Source organism: Solanum tuberosum, unplaced genomic scaffold (genome assembly GCF_000226075.1).
Source record: "Solanum tuberosum cultivar DM 1-3 516 R44 unplaced genomic scaffold, SolTub_3.0 scf00011, whole genome shotgun sequence".
Classification (NCBI taxonomy): domain Eukaryota; kingdom Viridiplantae; phylum Streptophyta; class Magnoliopsida; order Solanales; family Solanaceae; genus Solanum; species Solanum tuberosum.
Window position 1 is genome coordinate 1,748,481 of NW_006238938.1, and position 13,131 is coordinate 1,761,611.

The window sequence follows — 13,131 nt, forward strand, 5'->3', positions numbered from 1 at the left end:
TTTCATGAAAGGGGAAGACTATTTTTGGAAATAAATAAATTTAAAAGGAATTCTAGCTTGTGTATATGATATATATCATTTTTATTTTTTTTGAAAGGAAATGATATAAGAACAAGAAATTATAAAGAAACTAAAAAACATTAAAACAAGATTGGGGGAATCGGGGTTCGGTTGGAGGAGGTGGTGGAGTGAGATAAGAAAAATGTTTTAAATTTTATTGTTAAAAAAATTAATATTTTTTTGAGATAGTGATACTTTAATCTTTATTCTTGAACTTCTTATTAATGCTAATAATTTATTTAATTTTTATCAAGGTGAAATTTTTGTCCATGTGAAATGTCATATGACAACTTTTTTTTAATTAAAAGAGAAAGGGTGTGTTTCTCAAAAACTCAAAAAAAAAAGATAAACTTTTAAATGTGTTTTTAACATTTCATTCAAAATGCAATATAGCTAAAGAATAGATCAAATTTAGGCTCACCCCAATATTTCTCAATTGTCCAACTTTTGTTGGAGCAAATTTTGGAAATCAAATCGACTTCAACACAAATCCAGATGCTACTTGCATGTAAAATGAAGATAACAAACAGACTTGGAAACCTCGAAGGAACCACGTTATCTTTGGTTGTTGAGTAGAAAGTAGTCGACCCAGTCCCTGCATTCACGGTTTTTTCCTATTTAGAATGCTCACTAGTCGCAAGCAATTCCATTTTTAAAACTAATCAATATCCATCACATCTCAGTATAATGAGATGGCTACATGCGAGAATCGGACTCCGATTCTCCATCTACATTCTTCAAACAGCATAAATGTGAAAGAATTGTAATCCATTATTTGGAAGAGAACACAAGAAGAACATGGATATCATAATCAACATGCTAGGTGTTAACAAAACTTGTCTACATCATCACATGTAAAATTGCTATTGTGATTAATTTTACAAGAGCACTAACCTGTAACTACTGGAAATAATCATTCCTAACTACAATTTGGCGTCTATTTAAAGAACTAGACTACAATAATTTAATGTTAGCCAAGCGTTTCTTGAAGCTAGCATGCATTCTACAACAAACCTAAAATCATTTTGGTACACCAACACCAGCAAAGATCTAGTACACATCGGCCTCCTCCATTATGTCTGTTATTTTAGGTTGGCTCAATCCCCAGCTCTTTTATACTACTCACTTCCCAACGATATTCCTTACTACTCCCGATCCATGCCCTGCCCATGCATGAAATGGCGTTCCTCTGTAACAGTACAAAGACATGGTGAATACCAGGTAAGGAGGAATGTGAACAAATAAAAAGCCCAATGGGGCCTTGAAGTTTATAACAGTGAGCAGCACAAAAATATACCAGATAATATGATATAAATGCAGTCATTGTTTTTTTGGTAACCAAAGCAGTACAAATATTATTGGTTCCCCATCGAACCAATGTACTTCTAAGAATGTCATTGAGGATATACTTTAATTAAAATGTAATTTATATTTTGAAAACGGAAAGCAACATATATAATGTCACAAGCTCAAATGCAATAGTACAAGTTTAGGACATTTCAGTTTGTTTTCATAGGTGTGCAGAAACAACAACACTGGAGATTACATGCTTCAATGAGAAATGCATGACAACAGTACTGATGGTGGAACACATTCTATATGGTATACTCCTTCCCACCCCCACCCCCACCCAAGGAGAAACCCCCTTTATACTTTCACTTCCACAAAATCTCCCTCTTTTGGACAAGATATTCATTCATGATTCACCGAAATTGTTTTCGATAGTTGAAGCTGTAAACAATCTGATGAGAACATGTCAATTTAAATTATACAAGACAAGGTACTTTAGTACGCTAGACAATTCTAACAATTAAATTCAGTTTGTTTTTTCTTCTTTTTTTTTTTGGGAAAGACAGACAATAGGAATTTTTTTTTTAAAAAAAAGCATGAAAAGAAGTCAGACAAAGTCAGATTGACCACTTGTTTCCAGTCCTCATTTTCACAGAAACACCCAAAAATCTTCCCAAACATTTTTCCATTAGAAACATAATTTCAAGGGGAAAGGATCAAAAATACCCCTCTATACTTTCTTTTATTAGCTAAGTTTGTCCCTCGTTATACTATAGGGCCAAATATGCCCCTATCACTGCCAAAGTATTGAAAAATATCCCTCTTTCTAATGGTTGTCCACGTGGCCTAACATTTGCATGATGTGGATACAACATGGCATGTCACCTTGCCGCCAGTTTTTTATTCATTTTCCTTTTCTTCTTTTTCTTTTTTTTCCTTTTCTCTTTCTTACTTTTCTTTTTCACAAACTTTTTTTCCTTTTCCTCATTTTCCAATGGCATCTTCCCCAAACTCACCCGAAAATTCACCAGAAAAAGAGATATGGAGTAATCTTGACACAGACAGAGAGAAGCTGAAAATAAAAGGTTGATTTTTTGGGAAAATCCAAAATTTATGTTCAACTTGGCAATTGGTCTTACACTCTTACTTCCATGTGAATGCTTCTTGACAGATCTGCCAAAGGTGGGATTTTGTATACTTACAATTTGTTCTTTCTTTTGGAAATTTCTTCTTCTTTTTATACATATTGTAGATTCTTGAGAAAATGAAGCTCTGTTTTGAAGGGGGGTTTGTTTATTCTGTTATTTGGAATTTATGGCAGCTGAAAGAAAAGCTTGCATTCAATTTGAAGCTAGTTTCAGTTTTTAATTGAACTGATGAAAATTGATTAAGGAAAGATCTTGATAAATTATTTCTCTTCTGAATAATCTAATTGCTGTTAGATACATGGACCATTTTATCTGGTTCATGTAATGATGCATTCTTTATTTTTTTTCTTTTTAATGAATAAGTATAACAAAGACGTTGAGCTCATCCCAGAGGTCACGAGCAGAGAGGTCCCTGACGGATTCATAATCGGATATTATGGCACCTCCACACAACTTTGTCACTGTCTTATTTTTCTTCTTTTTTAGGTGAAGTGTTGGGTGAGTTTGGGAAGATGTCATTGAGGAATAGCAACAAGAAAGTGATGGATGCCATTCGAAAAAGAGGAAAAGGAAAAAAAAGTTGGTGAAATGAAAAGTAAGAAAAAGAAAATGAATGTCCACCTCAACCAAATGTCAGGCCATGTGGACAACCATTAAAAAGGGGGGTACTTCTACATACTTTGGTAACGACAGGGGCATATTTGGCCCTATAGTATAACTAGGGACAAACGAAAGTAGAGAGGCATTTTTTACCTTTTTTCCTAGTTTCAACTATAGACCATTTAAAAGGAATGCCCCAAATAACTGTGGCAAGCTCAATATGGACTCTATTATCTTTCCCTTCAAACCACCTAGACTAATTCCACAGAATATCTGTCATCTCCCTCCAGCAACATGTATGTAGCAAATAACTCTGTCCACCAAGATTGGAACAAATGGAAAGAAATTACCAAGTGTTTTGTCTCTAATGGGAATTGAACACAAGACCTCATGGTGCTCAAACCCACTTCATTGACCACTACGCCACACCCTAGGGTGGTAGGTCATACTTCAATATTAGTTGTTCTATTTATTACTTTTACAACACAAGGGTTCAAGGCTATGTTGCTCAGACTCTCAAAATTGTCAATGGTGTGTGGCAGAATCTCCAAAAGTAGTGTATATTTGGAGAATCCAACACGGGTGCGGCATGGAAAGTAGAATCGGCGCAACTTAGGTTCAAAGCGCAACATCACAGGAAAAGCAATGAGACAAAAAATGAGGACTCCAGACTTGGAAAAGTCATAGGGAAGTCCCCAAATCCAAACAAATTTATGACAATGCCTAAAATGAGAAAGAAATGAAAAACCATTTTCCACAAAATCATACCACTTTCACCATCAGAATACTCTCCAAGCCTTGAAATGGCATCTAGAAGTGCCTGCTCATGCTCCTGCAGAAGAAGAAAAGTCAGTATCCTTGTGCAGTAAATTTGAGAGTATAAACAGCTACTGGAAAGTTGAGTTTCAATAACCTTCAGCACTTTATTTGCCTTCTCTACCTCCTGAGGATCTGGATGGCCAGAGCTAAAGATCCTCTCCACCTAACCACATTAACCAGTCAATGAATCAATGTACAAAGTGAAATGTGAGGCAGACAACAAATGCAGTGCTTACCTCTCTGATCAATGTACCAGTATGAAGTAACTGAATATCATCAGGTCCTTTCTTTCCTAGGCCATTCTGTGATGGTGGAAAATCTTTTCTAGACTGAACTTTAGTCAAGCCCCGACCTCTCCCTGCACCAGGAGCACTATCACGTCCAACAGGTCTAGTCATGGCACGACCTGGTCGACCATAATTTCCATGATGCGAAATTCCAGGGTCTTCACCCTCCCACTGGATATCCTCAGGAGAAATCTGTCAGGGTAGGCAATACAGGTCAAAACCTTGAAGAAGCACTTCAAAAACAACTAAAAGAAATGTTGGAAGGCAAAATTGATTAAAATGGATGAAATTCTGCATCACGACTGTGAAGTTTTCCGTTCTGATAAATGGATCTCCTTCTGGATTCTTCTCATCTCAGAGAGGATTAAGACAAGGGGACCCCCTATCCCCTTTTCTCTTTATTCTGGCAATGGAAGGACTAAATGACATGCTCAGAACAGCCCAAATGAAAGGATGGATAAGAGGTTTCAATGCCAACATGAATGATAGACAGGGCCTGGCCATATCACACTTACAATATGCTGATGACACCCTGATTTTTTGTGATGCAGAGAGATGCCAACTAAAGTATTTAAGAATCATCTTGATATTGTTCGAAGCCATCTCAGGATTACACATGAACTGGGGGAAAAGTTTCATTTACCCCATTAATAAGATGCCCAACATAAATGCGTTAGCAAATATCCTGGGGGGAAAGATAGGAGAACTCCCCACAGTGTACCTTGGCATGCCCTTGGGGGATAAGAGCAAGTCAAAAGACATATGGAACAATGTTCTGGAGAAATGTGAGAAGAAGCTAGTGAATTGGAAAAGCAAATATTTGTCTCTAGGTGGAAGAGTTACTCTCATCAACAGTGTGTTGGATGCCATGCCTACATACATGATGTCAGTTTTCCCAATGCCTGCAAATGTGATTGACAGAATGGATGCTATCAGGAGAAATTTTTGTGGCAAGGGAACTATGATCCTAATGAGCACAAATATCATCTTGTAAAGTGGGATGAAGTCATTCAAAGCAAAAAGCAGGGGGTCTGGGGATAAGGAACCTAAAATTGCAGAATCGAAGCCTTCTAATGAAATGGCTATGGAGATTTGCATCACAGGAACAAGCACTGTGGAAGGAGACAATCAAGGCTAGGTTTGGAATGGAGAACAAATGGACTACCTACATGCCCACACAACCGTATGGGACTGGAGTATGGAGGTCTATCAGAAGTCAATGGATCAAGTTTGTAAACAACTGTAAAATCAAGGTGGGAAATGGGGGAAAAACACTATTTTGGGAAGATGTGTGGGCTGGACAAGAAACTCTGAAGAACAAGTATCCTGACTAGTTCAACCTGAGCCTTCAAAAGGTATCCAGAATTAGAGAAATGAGAGACAATCAAGGGTGGGATCTCAGGTTTAGGAGACACTTGAACGACTGGTTTAGGAGACACTTGAACGACTGGGAAATTAACAAAGTGGCTGAACTACTCAATACTCTAGAGCAATACAAAGATTTAACCCCAATGAGGACAATCTATTTTGGCTACCAGACAAGCAAGGCAGATTTTCAGTTGGTTCAGCTTACAAGACATCACAAAGATCAGTCTGTCCGAGTAGTGGCTGGCCCGGAAGATGATCTGGAAAGTCAAGGTACCCTTCAAGGTTGCATGTTTCACTTGGCTACTAGCCAAACAGGCCACACTCACCCAGGACAACCTTATGAAAAGAGGCCGTCAGTTTTGCTCTGTGTGCTCTTTTTGTGTGTGAGATTGAGACAATAAATCATCTCTTTCTACATTGTAGAGAGACTGTGAAGTTATGGCAAATTTTCATCAATTTAAGAGGCATAAGCTGGACTATGCCAAGGAGCATCAAAGAGGCTCTAGCTTGCTAGAATCATTGTTCAGGAAAGCGAGCGCTTCATCGCTTTAAGCGGTGAAGCGAAGCGAGGGTTCAGCGCTTCAGTTGGCTGAAGCGAGGCATGTGAAAAGAAGCGACCGCTTCTGGGCTTGAAGCGCGATGCGACCAGAAGCGGTGAAGCGAGAAAAGCAACGCTTTTATTTTTTCTAAGTAATAAGTGATGGATTTTAAAGAATAAAAATAGGCATGACTCACCCAGTTCTTCTTCTTCTTCTTACTACTACTACTACAACTAGCCTAGGATTTTTCTTCTTTTTTTCCACTTTGTTCGTTATTCTGTTTTCCTTTGCCCTGTTTAGATTTGATTATTTAAATTATATGTTGCTTAATTTTTTTCCTCACAGTGATTAAAATATACATCGCTAAATTATTTTGTTTCTTAACAATGACTAAAATGTTATTGAATTTTTTCTTAATAGTGATAAAAATATAATGTTGATTATTTTTCTTAACTCTTATCCGCGATTAAAAATGGCTGACCCAACATGAAAATATGGGAAAAAAGTTAAGTGAGACCAATAGGACAACAATTGTATGTCTGTTTTGTGATAAGACAACTAAAGGGGAACCTTTTTCTAGTTTTTTAATATGAATTTTTGCTTATATATTTTGTCTATTTATTTTGATCTTTTTTCTTTTAAATTGTGCTTCACTTCAATGAAGCAAGCGTTTCGCTTCGCTTAAAGCATGAAGCGGGGCCTTGTCGCTTTTTACAGCTTCGCGCTCCCCTAAACACTGGCTGGAATAGAGATGGGAATCAGTCGGGACACAGGGAGAGATGGAAGATTGTCCCAGCCTGCATTTGGTGGACTATATGGATGGAAAGGAACCAGAGATGTTTCGAAAACAAGAGAAGCTCTCTGCAGAAACTGAAGATGAACTGTCTAGTCCTTTCTTTTTTGGTGTAACCACGAATATCCTCAAGAAGAAGAGGATATTCCTAGTATTTTAGATTATTTATGAAGCTTAGTAGGGACACCCCTCCCTCTGTAATTTTGTCGTAAGTATTACTGGAATACTTTTCTGAGTTATTCCTTTTGTTCATAATACAAGTTACCTTTTTCAAAAAAAAAAATTGATTACCATATTCCATACTGTTTTGTTTCCTTTTTGATATACATTACCATACACACATTATGAAGAATTAATGACAGGTGAATGAGGAGCTACACTAAACAGGAAAACTTTAGATTGTTCATATTCTGGAATATCAGGCATGTAACAGACATACATCTTGAAGCCTCTTCAACATGCTGCAGATGAATATCATGCAATACCAGTCCAAGAAATAGGATATGTCCATTCATTTGGAATGGCGAACCACTGAGCAAGTTAGTATATCAATACCAGAATCAGAAGTTACCTTATGTGATTAATGCAAGTAGAATAATCATTTACAGAAGAATAAATAGTGTTTTAGTATGTCGACACCAGAATCAGAAATTTCCATACGTGATTAATGCAAGTAGAATAATCATTTACCAAAGAATAACTAGTGTTTTAGTATGTCAATACCAGAATCAGAAGTCTCCTTACGCGATTAATGCAAGTAGAATAATCATTTATTGAAGAATAACTAGTGCCTGAAACATTTAGGGGTCTTTTGGTAGAGTGCATTAGAAAAAAATAATGTATGCATTTTATGTATTACTAGTACCTTGTTTGGTACACTTTGTCAACCTATGTACAACTAATGCATGGTATTAAGGTTATGTATAACTAATCATGAAATTCCATGATATGTAATTCAAAGGGTTTCAATGCATGCATTAGCATGGTTAAACACATAATTGCCCCTCAAAGCCTTTTCCACATCATTTCCACCATATTTGTGAAGGGTACTTTTGTAACCATATAATTCTTTTAGAAATTATGCAATGCATGTTATGTTTAATACACCAAACCAAACACTTCATAAGAAATAATATCAGTATAACTGAAGCATGCATAACTAATACGATTAATACACCATATTCAGCATTATTCTTATACACCCTACCAAACGACCCCTTATAGCTTATTAACAATGGTAGAATTGATACCACTTATCATACTCCAGAGAGTTCACTGCAACTTTTTCTTTGATGAAGTAGGAAATTTCATTAGAAAAAAAGCATCAAGCAGATTCTAGAAGTTCCAATAAATGTGAAATAGCTCCTACACAGACAAAAGAATATGCTAAGATGAGGTTGCTAACAAAGTTTCACGAAAATAAAAATTGATCAGTTCAATTTACAGTAGTTAAGTAATCCAGTTAAAGTTTATTAACAATGGTTTTTAAGTGATACTAGTTTCATAGATTACTAACAATGGTTGAAGTGATACTACTTATGATACTCCAGAAAGCTCACTGCAAGTAATCCAACTACAGTTTTCAAATCATTTCAATTAGCATCAAGGTTAACTAAACTCAATTGCCACAAAGTGACCTGTATTCCAACAACCAAAGCTCAAAGTAGTCATGAACGTTCTTTACATAACGTTCAACTGCTAATGAAAGAAACCCTGCTACAACTTAGAAAAAAGGTAGCAATGAAAAATTGAAAATGATACTCTGAAATGGCTAAAATCCACCCTCCACCACAAAAGAGATGAAAAAAGGTAAGTGAGTTTTGGTAAAACTGATCCAAGATACTATAAGCTTTTTGTCATTAAGGCCAATGTATAGCAGTCCGTGGAATATGAGAATGTATGTTATCCAAAACAAACTTCCCAAAAAAACCTATATGCAAGAAAACTTTAGTCCTCCCTGGGAAAAAAACATAAACTAGCTCCAATAAACTCAAACAAAGGTGTCCTTCACATGCACCAGCAATGCTCCAACCAAAGGAATTACGAGGAAGAAAAAGTAAGACTATCATATAAAATGATACACTTAAAACAGATTTATGCAAGCTAAAATGTCAATATCATTAAGATGAAGACAGTCAAAAGACATGAATACAAACTCAACAATATATGGATGAGAGAAAAGGAAATTCAACAAAATCACTACTTGGTGATGAGAAAATTAAGAAAGTGTACAACCAAACAATCTTGACATCTGCCATCCAAGGAGAACTGTGCTATAGAAAAAATGTCAGAACTCTAACACTATACATAATTCTTTTTGAAACTGGGACTTTTAACACTATACATAATACTGGTGATAACAACAAGAGCTGTTCTTGGTATCACTAGTTACCTATACTACAACTTTTGAGCTGACGCTTATACAGGGTTCTGCCAATTCATATTCCAGAAAATGGAAGTACAAAGCAGCCTTCCAGACTTAATTATATTTGGAAAGACACATGCAACGAAATATGGTTTTTACCATGAAATTAGGTATTACAACAACATACCCAGCGTAATCTCATAAGTGGGGTTTGGGAGGGTAGGATGTCCGCAAACCTTAACCCTACCTTTGTGGGGTAGAGAGGTTGTTTCCGATAGACCCTCCACTCACCATGAGTTAGTTACCAATAATTTACAGGTCAACAACAACATACCCAATAAAATCCCACAAAGTGGAGTCTAGGGAGGGTAGAGTGTACGCAGACCTTACCTCTACCTCTTGGAGATAGAGAGGTTGTTTCCAAGAGACCCTTGGCTCATCCAATAATTAACAAGTAATAGGTTAAAATCAGCACACATATAGTTGCCCATCAAAATATGGGGTAACTATCTTATCAAAAGGGGAAATCAAGTAAAGTCAACTCACCTAGGTTAATTGCCCTTCCCTAGCCTTTTTCTCAAAGAAGGGGGTCTGTTTAATTATTAAGAATACTTCCAAACTTACTTTCTGAATCTCCCATACTATTTCTAATTGGTTGTTTGGAAGAGCAAACTTGCCCATGAAAAGTTTAAGACATTCTTAACCACATTACATGCCAATGAAATAGATATCATACAATATTCCAAGTGGTAGAATAGCAATGTTGCTTGGTACCACCAACCTCATAAATCAATACAAAAAATAATTTTCCAATAGGACAAGCCAAAATGCCATTTAAATGTTCTATTGCATGAGAAAATAGCATCTAACTACCTCAGCAAGGTTGACCCATTCCCACGTCTCATTTGCAGTACCCATATCATAAACAAGAGCATGTCTACCCTGAAAATTCACAAGAAGATTTCAGCATTCAATCGTGGGGAGAAAAAAGAGTAAATGTTCAAGGTAGAAAAGATCAGGTGTACCTCAACTCGATTAAAATCAGTTATGAGTGCTTCATAAAAATTATTGTCATCAGGCCATCTAGTTTTCACTTTCCTTCCAATCAATGGATCAAATGATGCTGCTTCAGCGGGCTCAGAAACCCGATTACCAAATTGGGCTCTTCCAGAAGGACCAGGAATAGGGTACTGCATCTTCATCGAAGACGCACCAGGCATCATCTGGCCCTATGAAGACACACATAGCAGGAAAACATCAGAACTATAGATTGATTGGTATGGTATGCAAGTTTCCAAGGTTCTTAGCACATCTGACTTACAGATTTATGCTTTTTACCCTTTGGCCCCACCATAGGTCCTCTCTTGGCAGCAGATGAAGATGGCTGGTTTGCAGCAGTCACTGGAGGTGGATGAAAAGTAGGAGATGGTCCAGCAAAGGATTGAGAAGGTAAAGACTGGGCTATCTTCTGTTTTTTCCGTGACGCTGACACGGAAGGGCTGGGTGTTGGATCATGAACAGATTGACCAGCACCAAGCATACCAGGTTGATGCCCACCTGATTGCCTCCACTCCCTGAAAGGAAGCAATGGACAAACATTAGTCTCAGAGCTTGACAAACACCGAAATATGCAAAAATTTAAAAATAAATTAAAGAGGGTAATGTGAGGAGTAGCTGTAAAAACAGAACCTTATTCTTCTGATGACATCATCATTATTAACTCTAGCAAGAAGCTCTCTATGTTCTTCATTGGACAACCGTAACTCCTTCCTTAACTCAGTTATCAAGCTTTCTTTCTCCTGAAGAAATTATATTAGTGGAGCAGTCATTTAAACTTGATCAAAATAGTACAACACCAGATTCACGAGTATACTAACAAAAATATTACCCATGAAATGGCATCAGCTTGAGCTTTAAAAGCTCTTAGAACTGAACTGTATGCTTCTTGCTCAAGTTGGTGAATTTGGGCCTCCATATCTGTTTCATCGTACATCCTCTGGTAGGGGACAGAACCAATGACAGCAGATCTTCCATTTCCAGTAATGCGACCGCTACCTCTTGGAATCCTATTTTGATGTGATGGAGGAAGATCATCATCAGTTCCTGCATAATATTGGGAGTTTTTCAGATCTAGAATGTTAGTAACCCATTGCATTATACAGAATTAATTAAAAACACAATACAAAATAATTAAACACATCTATATTAGCACCATACTATTAGAAAGATAGGAAAACTTCCTTGCCAACACAGAAAATTATCAAACTGTCACTTCATCCGGCAGGGACCAAGTACGAGAATGGACAACAACTACATTAACGAAAACAGATCCTCACCATTCCACTCTTGATATGGATATAAGTATCACATTCTGTGCAATATACATTGACAGTAAACCTAAACTGCATTGGAGGACCAACAATAACAATCATACAACAATTCCAAGTCAGTTACGCAGTCTATATGAATTCCATATAGCTCCATTTGAACCCATATCATTTCAATAAAAGATAATATCTTAAACCTAATATAAGCATACCAACATGCCTAAGCCTAAATCAAATTAGTTGGAATCAACTATACCATAGAGTATATTTTGTTCCCTAAGCTCACATTCGTTTCTAAAGATAGTATGTCATTTAAGACAACTTCCTTCCATGTGATTTAAGTTTATCTTGTCCCCTTAACCCTTCCACCATCATGGTTTAAGAGAGCTGAAGTGTTCAGAGATTTCATTAACACATGGCCATACCACCTCAGACGAGCTTCATTAATCTTATACCACTTCTAGAGTTTCCAAAGTAAGATTTCAAATTTTACAATATTTCCGATCATGAGCATTCAAGTTGCATACACATCCATAATGTAAATTCAGGTACCCTCTATGTTCACATTTTCTCCATCATAACAAAGTAAATGTCTTGAATCAAGAAGAAGAAGAAATTAAAGGAGATGGATTAGGTTCAATGTTTCTATTTTGAGCTCATAATTTCATATAACACATTAATTCTTACAAGTAAATCAATCTAAATTTCTCTATAGCAAATAATGATGGAAGAGGGAATGAACATATCTCAAAGAAAAAGTTTTAAAAAGGAAAAGAATTCCTTATATGCCAGAACTAGACGGATTGAATACAACTGATAAAAATTTCCAAGTCCAAAAACCTAGTTGTAATAACAAGAGAGATAAAATTGGAATGTTTCACGTAAACAACAATGTACAACCTAGTTCCCCAAACCACACTGAACAACCCTAATTGAACATGAAGTTGCAGAAAACAAACCAAAAAAAATCATTTTTTTTGTGAATGTAGAAACTCACCACTGCTATCGTAGGGCTCGTAGTCCATAGCCAGCTCGCAAACTGGAACTTGAAGAACCGAATAGAATAGAGTGAAGCCAAGAATATATGAAATCAAATTGAACTCAAAACCCAACAGAAAACGAAAGAACAAAAGCGGCGGCGGCGGTGGCGGCGGCGTGTGGGGTTGCAAGATTAAAGGTTAGGGTTTTACAAGTACGCAAATCAATTGGGGGCATATGTGAAAGGTGGAAGAAGGGAGAGTATGAGTTTGAGAAAGCGGATGTGAAACGGGTTTTAAATATTTAGTTTAATGTTAGGATTTGAAATCCGCCTCCTTTGATCTCTTGCCGTAAAAAAAAGAGGCGGCGGCGGTGGCGGCGGCGTGTGGGGTTGCAAGATTAAAGGTTAGGGTTTTACAAGTACGCAAATCAATTGGGGGCATATGTGAAAGGTGGAAGAAGGGAGAGTATGAGTTTGAGAAAGCGGATGTGAAACGGGTTTTAAATATTTAGTTTAATGTTAGGATTTGAAATCCGCCTCCTTTGATCTCTTGCCG

General features: G+C 36.9%; 1 protein-coding gene across 1 annotated transcript; it reads right to left on the minus strand.

The window, feature by feature from the left end:
- Positions 1-813: 813 nt before the first annotated feature.
- On the minus strand, positions 814-12,919 carry LOC102589936 (protein EMSY-LIKE 3-like). The gene is made up of 10 exons (XM_006339895.2): positions 12,594-12,919; positions 11,158-11,372; positions 10,959-11,068; positions 10,591-10,843; positions 10,295-10,498; positions 10,143-10,211; positions 4,154-4,396; positions 4,012-4,080; positions 3,867-3,930; positions 814-1,249 (listed from the first exon to the last, which is right to left on the minus strand). Exons 1-10 carry the CDS (start codon positions 12,619-12,621, stop codon positions 1,206-1,208), a joined length of 1,299 nt encoding a protein of 432 aa, XP_006339957.1. The 5' UTR covers positions 12,622-12,919; the 3' UTR covers positions 814-1,205.
- Between the last annotated feature and the right edge of the window lie 212 nt (positions 12,920-13,131).

Excerpts from the sequence above, each read along its gene's own strand:
- LOC102589936 (XM_006339895.2), bottom strand. The coding sequence starts at position 12,621 with ATGGACTACGAGCCCTACGATAGCAGTG. Across the intron at positions 10,499-10,590 it reads AGGGTAAAAAGCATAAATCT|GGCCAGATGATGCCTGGTGC; the intron begins GTAAGTCAGATG and ends GTGTCTTCATAG. Across the intron at positions 1,250-3,866 it reads GTATTCTGATGGTGAAAGTG|AGGAACGCCATTTCATGCAT; the intron begins GTATGATTTTGT and ends GTACTGTTACAG.